This window comes from Schistocerca gregaria, chromosome 2 (assembly GCF_023897955.1).
Source record: "Schistocerca gregaria isolate iqSchGreg1 chromosome 2, iqSchGreg1.2, whole genome shotgun sequence".
Lineage (NCBI taxonomy): Eukaryota > Metazoa > Arthropoda > Insecta > Orthoptera > Acrididae > Schistocerca > Schistocerca gregaria.
Genome location: NC_064921.1, coordinates 88,921,394 through 88,938,917, shown reverse-complemented (window position 1 = coordinate 88,938,917; position 17,524 = coordinate 88,921,394). Strand labels below are relative to the sequence as shown.

At 40.5% G+C, this 17,524-nt stretch overlaps 1 protein-coding gene across 50 annotated transcripts in view; it reads left to right on the top strand.

The window, feature by feature from the left end:
* LOC126336387 (uncharacterized) overlaps nt 1–17,524 on the top strand; it is a 258,002-nt gene that overhangs the window by 217,747 nt on the left and 22,731 nt on the right. For all 50 annotated transcript variants that reach the window (XM_050000052.1, XM_050000040.1, XM_050000055.1 and 47 more), the window contains 2 exons: nt 941–1,066; nt 5,822–5,941. In XM_050000052.1, the coding sequence (XP_049856009.1) occupies nt 941–1,066; nt 5,822–5,941 (246 nt within the window). The remainder of the gene's footprint in view (nt 1–940; nt 1,067–5,821; nt 5,942–17,524) is intronic.

The following is a 17,524-nucleotide window of genomic DNA, read 5'->3' as shown; positions in this document are numbered from 1 at the left end:
TCCTTCTTTCTGAATCATGCCCATAGCCTTGAGACCTTTTGAAATGGCTTGCTGTGTCATTCCCACTAATCATGCCAATCCTTCTTGAGTTTGACGCGAGTCTTCACTTAGTAATGTCTCCAATTCTGCATCTTTGAAAACATTCTCTCTTCCACCACTGTGCCGGTCTACAACGTTAAAATCATCAGTCTTGAAGCGTTGAAACCACTCACGACACATTCTCTCACTAGTAGCATCCTTACCTTACGTACATGAGAGCATTCGATGAGACTCGGCCACTGTTTTCTTCATATTGAAACAAAACAGTGACACCTCCCGCAAATGATGAGTATTAGGCTCGTAAACTGACAACTTTATGATTCAGATACAAATCGACAAATGTTTGAATGAGGTTATGTTGACCGAGGTCCAAGCTAACATCCTGACGTCTGTGATCTGTTTGTTTTGACCGCTACTTATCGTTTTCGCCACCCGTCGGCAAAATTGTACACCTTGTTTTTCAGAACTCTGCCGACCCTTCTCACCTCTGTTATGTACAATGCACTTAGCTTTTCACTGTTATTAACCCATGCACGTTGAATTAGCAGTAATCTATTTCTTGCATATTACCCTGTCTTCCACCTTTAAGCTCTCAGGTTTTCAAATCTTGTCCAGTGCAGTCCCCAACAATCAGTCTTTCCCTCTCGTCCCATCCAGTAAGTCTCCCCTGACCCAGGGTTCTGGTTGGCTTTTGCAAAAAAATTGCATTTTAGCATGTGGCTTTTTGGAACATATTGGTACCATACACTGACGTGCACAGATTAATATGTGTAGGCATTTTATCTCCTGTAGTTGGTAAGTTTTTACAGTAATGTATTAAGTTTCAAAAAGTACATAAGAAACAAACTGGAGAGCAGTATTTTGACACCCAGATATTGTTTTATTTCTGTTGATCTGCTAGATATCAGAATAGTGGACTACAGATGCAGTTTCCTTCTTTGGTACAGTCATCTGCTTACAGAGAAGATGCAAGAACTTTGCTGTTTGAAGATCCAGCAGCCTACCAGTATGGACGAGATCAATTAAGGTAATGCAAATAAAATGCTTGGGTGTGTGAATTAAGTATTCTAATGTATTTATATTTTGCTTCTTTTTCTCTACATTACATTTCGCACACTCTTAACATTTTTAGTGCCAAATACAGTGCTATTCTGACAATTTTCAGAAAAGAATGTCGTACTCCAATTATGATACCATACTCACTTTCTCACTCTCCTGTCACAATATAAAGTCAGTGGTTGATGTGTCTTTTGTGTTGAGAACATGAAGGAAGGATCGATAATCATCCTTGTGTACTTCTTTTTGTTATAGAAGTAAAAAAATCAACTGTTATAACTTTCAGACATCCCCGTTGTCGTCTCTAAACCTTGGTGTATTGCACATTCATCAGAAAATAACACTCTTGGGCGAGACTTGTTATTTAGAAATTGTCAGACATTGGATTCACAAACATGGGTCTAAATACTGTCATTGTTCAGTCTGTTTTATTATATGGTCAAGATTTGTTGACTATGATACTTGGAAGTCCAGCTGCTTTCTTGCGAATAGATTTCATTGGGTAGTGCTAAATTGATTGAGCTAGAACAGCACACATTTCCTGCATCTTTGACACTGCCGGAAACAAAAGGCATTTCTACCAATCAGCTGGGCTGCTTTACTGGGTTGGGCCTTGCAAAAGCAATCTCTGAATGCAGGTGTTATCTTAATCATTGGTTGCCCTATCCATAAGCGTTTGTGTATCCCAACACACTCCACTAATCGCTGCTGATATTTTAGCATTCATAACTATTCATCAGGGAGTATTCACCCAACTTACAGCGATGATTCAAAATGAGCAGAGAGATGTGTAGGGGCAAACTGTCCTGACGACAGAATAATTGGCAGTAATCAGTGCCATAAGGAAGTAGAAGCCAATTGAAACCACTGTGGAAGAATTTAACTCAAGAGTTTAAAATTGTCAGTAGGATTAATATCAGGTTTATCTGTAAAAAGTCTCACAAGAAAAGAAGTACTGAATTATCCCTGATTATTGTGATAGAGTCCGCCCCCGGTAGCTGAGTGGCCAGTGTGACAGACTGTCAATACTAAGGGCCCGGGTTCGATTCCCGGCTGGGTCAGAGATTTTCTCCACTCAGGGACTGGGTGTTGTGTTGTCCTAATCATCATCATTTCATCCCCATCGACGCGCAGGTCGCCGAAGTGGCATCAAATTGAAAGACCTGCACAAGGCGAACGGTCTACCCGACGGGAGGCCCTAGCCACACGAAATTTCCATTTCCATTGTGATAGAGACCTTATTAATGGGTTACAAGGTTGAACTACTGTGAGAAAATTTAACACAATCGGTTTTTGGGATGAAGTTGAAATTGTCACTGGAACACATCATCTGACAACTGAAATGACGAAATACATAACCAAAACAATATCACACTCATAAAAGTGATTTTTGTCGGCTTTGAAGCAGGGGTTCCAATAAAACAATTAGTTCTCAGATACCCTTTACTGGCAGCTAAAATACTTGTATGACAGTTGAACTGGTGTTGAATTTTTAAAGATGTATAGCATGAAAAAAATGTTTTTAGAACTGTGAACTTGCAAACAACTGAATGTGTGAACTTGCAAAAAAGGATTAGTGTAACTCTTGAACATTGTTATCAACTCAAAATTGTAGACATTTGAGTATCTTATTTTATGTTCTGCCATTTGATATTGAAATATGTTTGTGGACATTTTAGAGCAAGCAGTACTGGTAGTAGAAGGTTAACCACGTGGAGGAACAGATAAAATTATGTACCCTGCACTTTCATATATTGCGTGGTGTTTAGATTTTAAACAAATGAAGAACTATTAAATACCATCTTCCATATGTTCTAAGTGATGAAAAGGAATGATCTTAAACGCAACAAAATTTTTGTTGGTGGTGTTGTTGACATTTTTACGTTGGTGAGACTTCTTATATATTTATAGAGCTGGATGAAAGGGGTGAGAAAAAATATTGAAATCCTATATCTCTGTAACATCATGTTCAATAACATACAAACTGATGATATTAATGATTTTTAAGTTATGAGAAATAGTCCTTGACCCTCCACTCTTTGAGCTTTAATTAGGGATAGTGCCAGGCGAGAGAAAGAAGAAGAGAGAAAATCTCAGTGGTAAAGATTTAATTATCCATCTATGTTTGTATGTTATTGATTCACATTTCCTGCTTTTTACATAACTATTGTCAAGGAGACGTTTTATGAGGAACCAGTTAAAGTATATTTGCATTGTCATCATGAAAGGGTCAGGCTTTATGGTGTTAACAACCAAGAATCTGCAAAGTAGGATGTTGCAGTAGAATACCTACATCTATATTCTGCAAACCACCCTGAGGTGCATGGCAGAGGGTACATATCAGTCACTGTAGCAGTTATGGTTTCTTCCAGTTCCTTTCACATATGGAGTGCAGGAAGAATCATTGTTTGAATGCCTCTGTCCATGAGCAATTATCCTAATCTTATCCTCACAATCCCTATGTGAGTGATACATAGGGAATTGTAGTACTGTATATTCCAAGAATCATCATTTAAAGCCAGTTCTTGAAACTTTGTTTATAGACTTTATGGCGATAGTTTATGTCAATCTTCAAGAATCTCCCGGTTCAGTTTTTTCGTATCTCTGTGACACTTTCCCATGGATTAAATAACCTGTGACAACTCATGCTACCCTTCTCCGTACATGTTCAATATTCCCTGTTAGTCCTATTTGGTATGGATCCCACACACTTGAACAGTATTCTAGAACAGGTCACTCGAGTGATTTGTAAGCAGACTGATTGCACTTCTCCAGTATTCTACCCCTAAACCAAAGTCTGCCGCGTGCTTTATGCACAACTGAGCCAATGTGATCAGTCTATTTCACGTCGCTATAATGTGTTACACCCAGGTATTTGCATGAGTTGGCCGATTCCAACAGTGACTCTGATATTGTAGTGATAGCATAATACGTTTTTTTTTTGTGAAGTGCACAGTTTCACATTTGTAAACATTTAAACCATCTTAGCACCACTTTGAAATCTTATTGAGATTTGACTCAATATTTATGCCGCTTCTTTCAGATAGTACTTTATTATAGATAATTGCATTATCTGCAGAAAGTTTGAGGCTTCTATTAATCTCATCTGCAAACCCATTGATGTGCAACATGAACAGCAAGGATCCCACCATACTTCCCTGGAGCATACCTGAAGTTACTCCGATATCTGACTCTCCATCCAAGATAACATGTTACATCCTCCTGGCCAATAAGTCAATCGAGTCAAAAATTTCCTTGGTGGCAATATGTGAGGTACTGAGTCAAATTCTTTTCGGAAATAAAGAAACGCTGTATCAATCTGATTGCATTGATCCAAAGCTTTCAGTATGTCATGAGAAAAGTGCGAGATGAGTTTCACATGATCAATGTTTTGGAGATCCATGCTGGTTGGCATTGAGAAGGTCATTCTGTTTGAGATACCTCATTATGTTTGAGCTCAGAATATGTTCTAAGATTCTACAACAAATCGATGTCAAGGATATTGAAAAGTAGTTTTGTGGACCACTTCTACTACCCTTCTTGTAGATGGGTGTGACCTGTGCTTTTTTCCAAGAACTGGGCACAGTTTTTTGTTTGAGGATCTGTGATAGATTATAGTTAGAAGAGGGGCTAACTCAGCCACAAATTCAGCATAGAATCTGACAGGGATTCCATTGTGCCTTGGAGCTTTCTTCAATTTTAACAATTTCAGCTGTTTCTCAAGACCACTGACACTAATAACGATTTCATTCATTTTTTCAACGTTACAAGGATTAAATTGGAGCAGTTATTCTGGTTTTGATTTCTAAAGGAACATTTGAAAATGGAGTTACGCATTTCAGCTTTTGCTTTTCCAACTTCAGTTTCAGTTCCTGTCTCATTTGCTAGGTACTGGACACTAACTTTGATGCACTAATAGCCTTTACATAGGACCAGAATTTCTTTGGGTTTTGTGCAATATCATTTGACTATATTCTGCTGTGGTAGTCGTTGAAGGCATATGGGCTGAGGACAGAAAGTGAGAATGTTGTGACAAAAAATTGATGTATTTCCTGTGTTAGTATAACTGCTGTAAGTAACCTTTTTTCTGATAGGTGAGGCAAATATGTCAAATTGCTTCTGCAACAAAGAAAAAGATTAGAGTCTACTAACGAAGGTAAAAAAATCTGAGTGGTTGTATGGGCTTTGTTTTCAACAGAGAAAAGAAAGAGAAAGCTTTATTTCTGGTGTTAGTAAAGACTACAAAGCATTATTGAGCAATTTTACTGGTTTCATCCACACCTGCACCTTATTTTTGTTTCATTATAAATGTTTAATTGTTCACCTTTTTTGTTGTATTTGAACAAAAAGAAGCAATTCAATTTCTTAGTGTTGGATACATTGCTACTTTTCTGTAATTGATGGATTGTCTGTAACAGCTATTTGACTGAAGTACATTGAGATCAAGATAAGAGAATCAAACATTTTAATAGTTTTTTTTATTCATTTTAAACTTTCATACATGGACTAAATTTCAGCCAAATATAAATGAAATATTGTGGTTTCAGAATATATGATATGATAATTTAACATTTGAGAAGTACCGACTAATTTGGATTTCAGTTAAGTTGTCATTCTAAAGAACGCCTCAATCTCACTTCTACTGTACATTTTTAGTTTCAGTTTTTACATTTTCTGTTAATGATTTGAAAACAGTCAACATATTTCTGGTAAATTTACCTTACAGCTCTGATGAAGACCCTGTATCTGAAGCTCATTTCCAAACACAAATGCCTTTAATGGGACAGCGTAGCCTTTATGGAAGACTACCATCATATGGACAACATGCATTACATAACCCATACAGGTAAAGTGAAATTTATGTTTCAGCTGCACAGAGTAAGGAATGTGATCTTCCTGTTGCAAAATAACATATGATAAAGGATATATTGGCAATGGCTTTGTTGCACGCTCACTTTGTGCTTAGCAGAAATCTAAGATTGAAAGACAGTACAGTCCTTGCATTAAATTTAAGGAAGAAAGATCAGTATACTCAATGAAAAAGGTGAAAGTAAAAATGAAGTTTCAAGCTTTTGCTGTTGAAATGCAACTAAGTACAGAATACTAGATAAATCTGTGAGTGTATATTCCATATCCCTGTGTTGCAAGCCAGTGAATACCAGACAGATATGTTTGGGTAAAATCATGGTGTCATGACTTTATACAGAGAATGGAGAGAGTGATACTACAGTAAAAAACTAATTGGTTACTGTTGTGACAGTGCCACCACATTTAACAGTGCTGCCACGACAGTACGTGCAAACGGCGATAGAGGCGCCCCGCAACTCGGCTGAGCACAGGAGCGCCACCTAGCTACGAACGGCGCCGGCCGCATGTCACGGCACGGCAGTCAAATACGAGATACTGAGTTGATATCATGTAACTAGCTATTGTTCCTAAGTGAGAGTGTTTGAATATCCACGCAATATTGGCGAGTAAAGGTTATAACACTTTTTAGCGACGAGGATGGGATATTTTCACTGCGTTGTGGATTTTTGTGCTCGTGACGGGGCAGACATGGAACAGCTTATGCAAGCGCTCATGGAACAACAAACACAGCTGACGGCTGCGATTCAGGCGTTTTCGACGTCGCTTACTCATCGTCTGTCTTCCTCTTCTCTTCCTCCATTCCCTCCTTACGACAAGGCCGCTGAAGACTGAGAGTATTATGAGAAGCGTTTGCGGCAACACTTCTTGGCTTTCGGCGTTGTTGACGCTCCTATGAGTAAGTCGTTACTTCTATCTTGGATTTCCCCACGGATCTATCAGCTGGTATCTCAGTTAGCCCCTCTGTGGGAACCTGCCTCTCTGTCCTTCCAAGAAATGTGCGACTTAGACGTCTAGCTATTACCGAAAAAACACCCACGTCGTTGCCGCCCGCATGTCGTAAACAGCCCCATCAATCTTACCGGGCTTGGGCGGCGTAACTACACGGTCTGAGTAGGAAATGTCAGTTTGTCACGGACACTCATCATGAGTCTTATGCTGATTCAAGGGTTACGGATGCTATTCTACGGCTTGCTCCTGATAAAGAAGTTCGGCAACGTGCCCTACAACTGCCAAACCCGTTGTCCTCGGAAGTTCTAAGCATCGCTCAATCCTTTGAAGTGTCTCACGCTGCTGGCACGCAAATAGACGCGTGGTGTGATGTAGGCGCTGTACAGTCAACTTTCGACACGGACAATTTGCCTGTTTCACAGGAGAACGAAGATGTGGCGGCGGTTCACTTGTGTGAACAACGCCACGTTGGGCCGCAACGCTTGCAGCGAAAACAGCAACTACAGAAGCAGGTTCGTTCCGCACTTCCTTCTTGTCCACATTGTTTCGTATAGCATGACAGGGCCGTGTGTCCAAAACGTTGGGCCACGTGTAATTCATGTAAGAAAAAAGGCCATATTGCTTCTGTGTGTCAGTCCCCTAAAGTTCTCGTCGATGAGGACGAGGCATCGGACATGGATGTTCACTGTGTGCTTTCTCAAACAAATAAGTTATTTGTTACTGTTCGTGTTCTGGATAAAGACGTGCACATGCAAGCGGACGCTGGCTCTGCAGTAACTCTCATTAATTCTCGCACATATTTGGAGTTGGGCTCCCCTCCTTTGTCCCCAGTTACGCAAAATCTGAGAACTTATAATAAACAGAAAATTCCCATCATTGGCCAGTTTGATGCTTCCAGTGCCTACAAGTCTGTTGTTAGGCCCCTCACGTTTTATGTGGTGGATCATGCGGGCACTGAAAACCTGTTCGGTTATGATGCTTTCCAGTTGTTCGGGTTCTCCATTGATGATGATGTGCACCTCATATCTGAGGATATTCCGTATCAACAGCTGGATGGATTGTATTCTGAATTTTCGTCCGTGTTCTCTGCTGGTCTGGGTCGTGCCAAGGATTTGAAGCCTACATTACTCTTAAACCTACAGCTTGCCCTAAGTTTTTCCGGGCATGCCCTATTCCGGTGGCGTTGCGTGCACCTGTCAAGGCTGAGATAGACAGGTTAACAGCTTCAGGGATCCTCCTTCCTGTTACCTCCAGCGAATGGGCATCACCAATCGTGGTGGTTTCTAAACCAAATGGGAGTCTACGATTGTGTGGTGATTTTAAAGACACTGTCAACACTCAGAGCCTCATTGACACTTATCCTCTTCCTCATCCTGAGGAGTTATTTACCAAGCTCGCTGGGCTCCAGTTCTTTTCCAAACTTGATTTATCAGAGGCGTACCATCAGTTGCCGTTGGATGCTTCTTCCAAAGAATTTCTCGTCATCAACACTCCTTGTGGGTTGTATCAGTACCAGCGGTTACCATTTGGTGTCGCTAGCGCGCTGGCTATTTTTCAGCTTCCGTTGCCGGCTGCATAAACTATCTGGATGACATTGTTGTCACGGGGGCCTCCACTGAGGAGCACCTTTGCAATTTGCGTTCGCTGTTTCGGGTTTTGCATTTGGCTGGGTTGAGGTGCAATCTGGAGAAGTCACAGTTCTTCCAACCCTCCATTGTGTATCTTGGTTTCCACTTGTCCCGTGAGGGTATACGTCCTCTACGTCAGCATGTTGCGTCCATTAACGCTCTACCTCGGCCACCTACGGTCAAAGAACTTCAGGCATTTCTAGGCAAGTTTGCTTATTATCACAAATTCATTCCATCCGCGGCGGCGGTAGCTCATCCTGTGCATCATCTGTTACGCAAAAACGTCCCTTTCTGTTGGTCCGACGAGTGTGAGCAGGCTTTTGTCTGCCTGAAGGCTCATTTGCAGTTGGCGCCTTGTCTTGCCAGATTCCGTCCAGGTCAGCACTTGGTTCTGGTGACTGACGCGTCACAGTATGGCCTAGGGGCTGTTCCCGCCCATCGGTATGAGGATGGGTCAGAACGACCCATCGCCTATGTTTCCAAGACCCTCAACGATGCGCAACGGCGTTACTCTCAAATCGAAAGGGAGGTGCTTGCTATCATTTATGCTCTAAAAAAGTTCAGGTTTTTTTTGTATGGTTCTAAGTTTCACCTCATCAACGACCACAAGCCGCTGGTCTCTCTGTTCAGCCCATCGGCGTCGCTTCCGCATAAGGCAGCTCACGGCCTGCAACGTTGGGCCTTATACCTGTCTCGTTTTCACTATGAGATTCACTATCGCCCCACGGCCCAGCATGCCAAAGCTGACGCATTGTCGCAATTGCCGATGGGCCCTGTCCCGGTTTTCGATCGTGATGAACTACTCTGTTTCCACATTGATGAGGAAGAATGTCGTGCGGTCGAGGGTTGTCCACTTACAGGTTCGCAGGTCGCGTCGGCTACTGCACGGGACCAGTCCTGCATCAGGTGATCGGTTTTGTTCAACGGGGTTGACCAGGCAGGACCAAGAGCCGGGCATCGGATCCCGTTTGCATCTACCATGCCTTGCGCCTTCATCTGTCTGTTCGTGATGGTGTTGTTCTTCTGGCCACGGATGGCGCATCTCCACAGGTTGTGGTGCCAGCCTATCTTCGCAAAGATGTTCTCAAACTGTTGCATGAAGGCCATTGGGGTATTTCTCAGACAAGTACCTGGCCCACAGGCACGTTTATTGGCCCGGTATTGATTTGGACATCGCCCACATGGTTGCTGCGTGTGGTCGGTGTGCTCAACAACTTGCTGCGCCTCGTACGAGGTGCCGCCAGTTGTTGAGCACACTGGCCACACGCAGCAACCATATGGGCGATGTCCGATGAGTATGGTGGTGATCTGGGAAAGGGTCCCATTCTTTCAGTGTTTTGGAGAGAGACAGTGGTGTTACTCCTGGCAACAGTAGTCACTTGTGACACATCAGGAGAGTAGCAAGTTGTAGTTAGCTTTTACTATGTGCTTTTACAGTTTAATTTGCAAATCAGTAGTGGTTGGATGTACAGTGTGTACGCAGACGCAGGTTTACCAGTTATCAGGAGTACCAGTGTTTGGCACGTAATGGAGCCTCTTAAGAAGATAGCGTCCAGGTTTGGAAATAAATCCAATTTGTGCTTGGTATGTCTGCAAGGGTACTTCATCCAAGATGTGAAGGTGGCCCTGCCCTGCAGCTGTCAAGAGTGCAGTCGTTTGCAGGCTGTGGTTCATGTTGGGCACCAATGACACCTGTCACTTTGGTTCTGAGGCTTTCCTCCGTTCGTAAGGGTGGCTGGTGATAGTAGTGAAGTGTGCTAGCCTCAGTGCAGGATGCAAGTGAAGCTCATGATTTGAAAATTGATCGGAGTCCTTTGGGTTGGCGTCGAGTGGACTCTCAACCAGAGTGTTTGACGTTTCTGTAACAGTCTTGGCTGCAGATTTCTAGATCTGCATCATTGGTTGTGGAATTGTAGGATTCCTTTTGATAGGTCAGGGATGCACTACACACAGGAAGCAGCTAATAGGGTAGCAGAGAACATGTGGAGTGTACATGGAATTTTTTTAGGATAGGTGATAATTTGAGGTTCTTTAATGAACACCCATCAGTCAGTATGCACAGAGAAAATCAGATCATGTATAAAGTACAAGAACTGTCAAAGTTTTAACAGTAAATTGATGTCGCATTCATGATTCTGTATACACTACCCTCCAGGAAATGAATCTTCATTGCAGCTGACAAAAATATTGTCTCTAATGAGGTTGAAATTGAGTAAACTAAAAAGTTGCCTGGACACAAATACTGGCCAATGTGAACTCAAGTTAATCTTCGGATGTTTTTACTGGTCATCTGATACTGCTGCAACAGTTGTAGAATCATTCAAACAATGTTTTAGCTCAGTAGCACAGAAACATTAGTTCGAGATGACTTTAACCTACTCAGTATAGACTGGGACATATGGATTCATTTCAGGTGGTAGGGACATGCAATCTTGCGAAGTAATTTTGAACACATTTTCCAAAGTGCCTTTAGCAGCTGGTTCAACAACCCACACACAGTGGAAATATTTTAGACCTTGTACATGTAAACAAGCACTGACCTTATCATCAGTGTCTGTATAGAAACAAGGACTATTGATCAGGTCATCATAGTGCCAGTGGTTGCTAAAGTTAATAAATTCCAGAAGGCCAGGAGAGTATTTATGCTGGGAAGAGCAGACAAGCAGTTGTTAGCATCCTATTAGACCACCTACAGCATTCGCCTCCTACATAGCTTGTATTTATTACAAATCTCTCGCCCATCACAATGTCCCAAGTGACTGGAAAAAAGTGCAGGTGATTCCTGTATATAACAGGGGCAAAAGGATGGATCTGTAAAATTACAAACCTGTATCCTTAACATTGGTATGCTGCAGAATACTTGAAAATATTCTATGTTCGAATATAATAATTTCCTTGAGACAGAAAACCTTCTGTCAACAAATCAGTGCAAATTCAGAAAACATTGCTTGTGCGAAACTCAACTTGCACTTTTTCACACTACATACTAAGAACCATGGATGAAGGGCAACAGACAAGATTCCATATTACTCGATTTCCAGAAAGCATTTGGCACAGTAGCCACTGTAGACTGTTTATGAAGGTCCAAGCATACAGAGTAGCTGCCCAGATATGTGAGAGTGGCTTCAAGACTTCATAACTAATAGAATCCAGCACATTGTCCTCAGTGGCGAATGTTCAACGGAGACAAGGGTATCATCAGGACTGATCCTTGGAAGTGTAATAGGAATGTGGGTTCTCTGTATACAGAACTTATTTTCGGTGTAATAAATGGCAGCTTGCTCTATATGCAGAAAAATTTAAGTTAATGCAGGTGAGTAGGAAAAATCAATACTTTACTGTTCAAATACAGTATTAGTGGTGTGTTGCTTGACACAGTCACTTTGTTTTAATATCTGGGTGTAATGTTGCAAAGTAATATGAAATTGACCAACCGTGTAAGAATGGTAGTAGGGAAAATTAATGACTGACTTTGTTGTATTAGGAGAGTTTTAGAAAAATGTAGCTTATCTTCAATGGAGACTGCATGTATAACACTTGTATGACCCATTCTTGAGTGATGCTCCATATGAGTGTTATGGAGATAGTTCATGAATTCAAATGGAAATCCCTGGAGGAAAGGCAATGTTCTTTTCGTGAAACAATGTTGAGAAATTTTAAAGGAAAGGCATTTGCAGCTGACTGCAGAACAGTTCTTCTGCCATCAGTGAACATTTCATGTAATGACCTTGAAGACAAGTTAAGGGAAATTAAAGCTTGTACATAGGTATATAGACAGTTGTTTTGGACATGACTAGTAGTGGTGTATGATATATTTCGCTGTACACCATATGGTGGCTTGCGAATCATGTATAGAGATATATGTGTCAAGCTTTCACTGTACTCCATATAGTAGCTTGCGGAGTATGTATGTAGCTGTATGCGTCACGGTGTGTGGAGCCTTCGGCTATGACTTGAGATCACAGCTGGTAGTGACTGAGGAGTGATGGAACAACAATACATCATGGATACTGTGTCCTCATGTGCTACCCCTAATGCAACAGTATCGTGGTGTCATTATCATTCACACAAGGCAACTGTGTATACTGTGTATATGAATTGTCTGCATTTGATGTGGTACCCCTATGGCCAGCAAGACCACCCAATTTGTCTGTAATGTAACATGCATGGGGCCAGCTTGGAGATCACTCTTGCGCCAGTATCCAGGATATCAAGGACCAGTTACAACAGTTGTGGGCCAGCTTGGCTCAAGAGAAGATAGAACAGCTTTATTATATCCATCCAACTGATTTGTGCACACATCCAGGCCAAAGGGGTGCATCGTCAAACTAATAAGTTAGCTCATCTTGCCAAATTTGTAAATATGTTCCAATTTTGTAATCTCTTAAATAACATCTCATACCCTCTCAGCCTGTGCAGTTTCATGTTGTTTTCTTCTCCAGTAGCTCAAATAAAAGCACTGTCCTGTAATTGTACTTCGATTGTCAAAATAAGAGCCTTTAATGCTGACAGTGCTGTTACCACCTTCCAACTGTAAAGTGCTGATGGCTGCCGTTGGTACCAGAGCTATGTGACTGATAATAATAGTCATCTGCAGAGCGACAGTATCTTTTAAATGTTGTCACAGAGAAATATACAAAATAACATCTGGTGACTGGTTGTAGACGACTTGCGAAACAACTGCAACAAGTCCGCTTTAACTGGGAGGACTCTTGTTCCACCATATGGATTATAATATAAAGTTCTTTCAACACTTTCATTTTTAAAATGACAAATAAAAAGTAGTTTTTGTAGGCATTCTGTCAAACCAAGAACTATTGAATCAGTGAGACAGTTGACACAATCCATTTCTAAAGAAGCTTCTTCTATTTCTCTGAAAGGAAAGCTAACTATTCACATCAAGGATAGCTACATGTTGCAAAACATGATTCCTGAGCACCACTTCTGTTCCTAATGGCACTCCCTTCACCCACACACTGCTCCCCCATTTAAAATCAGTCAAATTAAAATATGTACACTACACTTAGACCTCCTATTTGTAAATAATTTGATTGCTGGATTCCTTACTTCTGAGCTGGCAGTAATTTGAAGACATCAAGCTGCCAGTGGTTTGTATCTGATGACTGAAGTGAATAACGAAGGTATTTCTGGTCTGTTGGAGCAACTAACTGCAACTCAGAGAAGACATTATGATCCGATTTTTAAACATAAGTGATGTGTAGGTCTCAAAATTGCTGTCATAGTTGTGCGGTACTAAGTACAAAGTATGTGCATAGTGGATGGACTGTGTGAGGAATATCTATATACATTTGTTTCTTGAGCTGTAACCCCACAACATTGTGTCATACCTTAATTATAGTATTTGAAAAACGAATGTAGTTATTGGTAACATAAGCAAACAGTATTTCAGTCTTAGGAACTAGTGATCATTCCAATGATGTTTTAAGAATAATTTCATGACTGAAACACAATTGAATCCTTTTATTTTTGCCTCTCATAAAATTGTATTTTACTCCTCAGGGGGTAATTACCTCCAAGCAGGGAACCAGCGATTATAAGGCTGTGCCCAATGCATAGTCCCATCTCTGGTTCTTTTTTACAAAGGTAGTAACAGTCTTCCGGTAGCAAAAAGGAGAGATATGGCAGAGTTTTAATTAGTTACGGTAATGTCACAAGTCATTTGTCTCACAGGTAGGCTGTATGTTAAGAACATTATTATTTATTAAAGGCCAAAAAATTACAAATGTCTGCTTGTGTCTGTGTATGTGCGGATGGATATGTGTGTGTGTGTGTGCAAGTGTATACCTGTCCTTTTTTCCCCTTGAGGTAAGTCTTTCCACACCCGGGATTGGAATGACTCCTTACCTTCTCCCTTAAAACCCACATACTTTCGTCTTTCCCTCTTTCCTGAAGAAGCAACCGTTGGTTGCGAAAGCTTGAATTTTGTGTGTATGTTTGTGTATCTATCGACCTGCCAGCGCTTTTGTTTGGTAAGTCACATCAACTTTGTTTTTAGATATTTTTGTAGTATATACCGTATTTATACACAAGCATAAATTGGTAAAGAGTACTTTATTTGCTTTGCTGTGGTTCTGGCTTATACCTTTACAGATGAAATATCGCACGGGGGGGGGGGGGGGGGGGGGGGCAGTAAGGGTCATTTTCTTGCAGTTGGTACAATTTATTTCAGATATAAATTGGAAAAGGAGAGGTCTAAATGTCCTGTTCTTGACTGGCACATGTCAGGAGCTTGAATTTGTACTTGTTCCGCCAAATGATGGTGAGGACACTAATAAAAATGATGCAGGTGGTGATGCGGAAGGCCAGCCCACCACTGTCGCTGGTTTAGAGAAGAATGTTCTGGGACAAACTGCAGAGATAAGATCAGTAAATACTGACGGCCTTGTTGAAAATGTTACGTCTTTATCCGCTTACGAAGAAAATCACTGGTGTTCCAAATCACAATCGCAGTCTCGACTTATGAAAACAAGACTTTGAATAGAAGAAAGACTAGACTCTCTAGACTCTTCACAAAAATTTGAGGTATCTTGTGATCATACAACTGATACAATAGAACATCTGTGCACATCAAACTTGTCTCCAATAGATATATCTCTCTCTCTCTCTCTCCCTCCCCCCCTCTCCCTCTCTCTCTCTCTCTCTCTCTCTCTCTCTCTCTCTCTCTCTCTCTCTCTCTCTCTCTCTCTCTCATGCTGATTTGGTTGAGATTCTGATGAGATAGACAGTCAAATGTGCTGCTCAAAAGGGACATAGCATACAAATAAGTCATGCATAAATGTTTGTACTTGGAGACCATACCTGACACAAACAATGTCCATGTTTCAAATTCTATCTCCAGAAATACTTTTGACAAAATTCATAGATTCTTCCATGTCAATGATAATGACAGCATTGAAAAAGAAGGTAAAGTTTATAAGGTTTGGCCATTAATTTCACATCCAAATAAGAAATTTCTAGACATAGAGCCTTATTATGGCCACCACTTTGTGAAATGGTTTATAAGAGGCAAGCCAATTCACTATGGTTTCAATTGGTGGTGTTTACTACATCTAATGGATATCTCATCAAATTTGAGCCGTATGTTGGAGCAAGTCTTGAAAAGCTCTGTGTGGGCTACACCCCTCAGAACAGCACAGTGGATATTGACAATTACTTTAACTCTTTTTCTGCTACTTGAATCTCTTACTTCAGATGGAATCAAATGCAAAGGAAACCTGAGAAATGACCGCTTGGAGAAGGCACCCATGTCAGATACAAAGAAGGCACCATGAGATACTACTCATGTTTTACATGATACAGAGAGTTCTATGACACTTGTAAGATGGAACGACAGTAGTCAAGTGACTCTGGGGACAAATGTATTGGATGAAGGTGTATTAGCTGAAAGTACATGCTTGAGGTGAAATAGAGAATCAAGAAAGAAGGTCTCCATACCACAGCCTACCCTTGTACGGGAATGTAATCTCCATATGGAAGTAGAAGATCTTTTTGACAAGCTACATTATCTATACCGCATTTGAATCAGATCAAAGAAATTGTACTGGCCCATGATCAGGTTCTGCGTAAATAGTGCTATTGTGAATATGTGGCTCCTATACCAGCATCTAAATAACAATGTAAGCGTTCTGGAATCCACCGGACATATTGTACTTTCATTTCTGACTTCACTCAACATTGAAAAGCCAAGAGGTGTGAGGCCATGATTTCTGTCATAGGTGCAAGAAAACATAAGATTTGATAATGCTGGACACATGATTGATGAGTAGAGCATGCAAAGAAGATGTTGACAGTGAAGTAAATGCACAAAAGTTCACTGTGTAAAAAGCCATGTGGAACTCTGTCCAAAGCGATGTTTCATTTTGTATCACTGGCGCTAAGAAGACTAAGTTGTCTAATAAACTATTATTTTTGTCTTTTGTCCTTTATTATTACAATGTCTTACTTTATTCATGTAATGCAGTATAGTTGTTTTGTTGATTCTACTATATGAATTTTCCATGTATACTTAAGAGTAAGACAACTGAATGTCATTATAATATTTCTTTGCCCATGTATGCTGTTGTGATCTACAGTCCAAAGACAAGTTTGATGTAGCTCTCTATGCCAGTCTATCCTGTGCAAGTTTCTTAATCACTGCATAACTACTGCAACCAATGGCCATTTGAACCTGCTTACTATGTTCAAGGTTTGATAGCCCTCTATAATTACTGTACCTTCCACACTTCTCCCCAATACTAATTGACGTTTTGTATAAGTAAATAAAGTAACCTTAAAATATAAATAAAACAAACATTACAATAACTGGAAATTATTATTGTACTTTTTCTTCATTTATTCTTGTATTAAATGATAATCATAGTAGAATTCAACATATTACTTGTGATAAAATTGTGTAAGGAATTCTACCCCTTACTGCCCATCGTATGACATGTCATACATTTAAAAAAAATTAATTTAAGGGCACCATTGTAAATTAACATTCATAATGTTGTTATTAACCCATGTGGGTAGTGGATCTGAAATTTTGTCAAAATCTAAAAAAAAATTAATTCTGGGATATAATGGGTTAAGTAGATGGGACTTGAATAAACTGAAATAATTAGAGGTAGGTACAATTTTCATTTCGACCATTAGAGGAAGATATCTGGAACGGGAAAGAAGATGAGTGGGTAGCTTTGAGAGTTGAAATAGTGAAGGCAGCAGAGTATCAAATAGACAAAAAGGAAACTCCTGTAGATACTCTTGTATAACAAAAGAGATACTGAATTTAACTGACAAAAGTAGATAATACAAAAATGATGCCCTGGAGTGACATTCCTCCAGAATTACTGAGAACCCTGTGAGAACCACCCATGACAGAACTCTTCCATCTTGTGTGCAAGATATACAGGAACTGGCAAAATATTCTCGAATATCAAGGTGAATGTAATTATTCCAATTCCAAACAAGGCAGGTGCTGACTT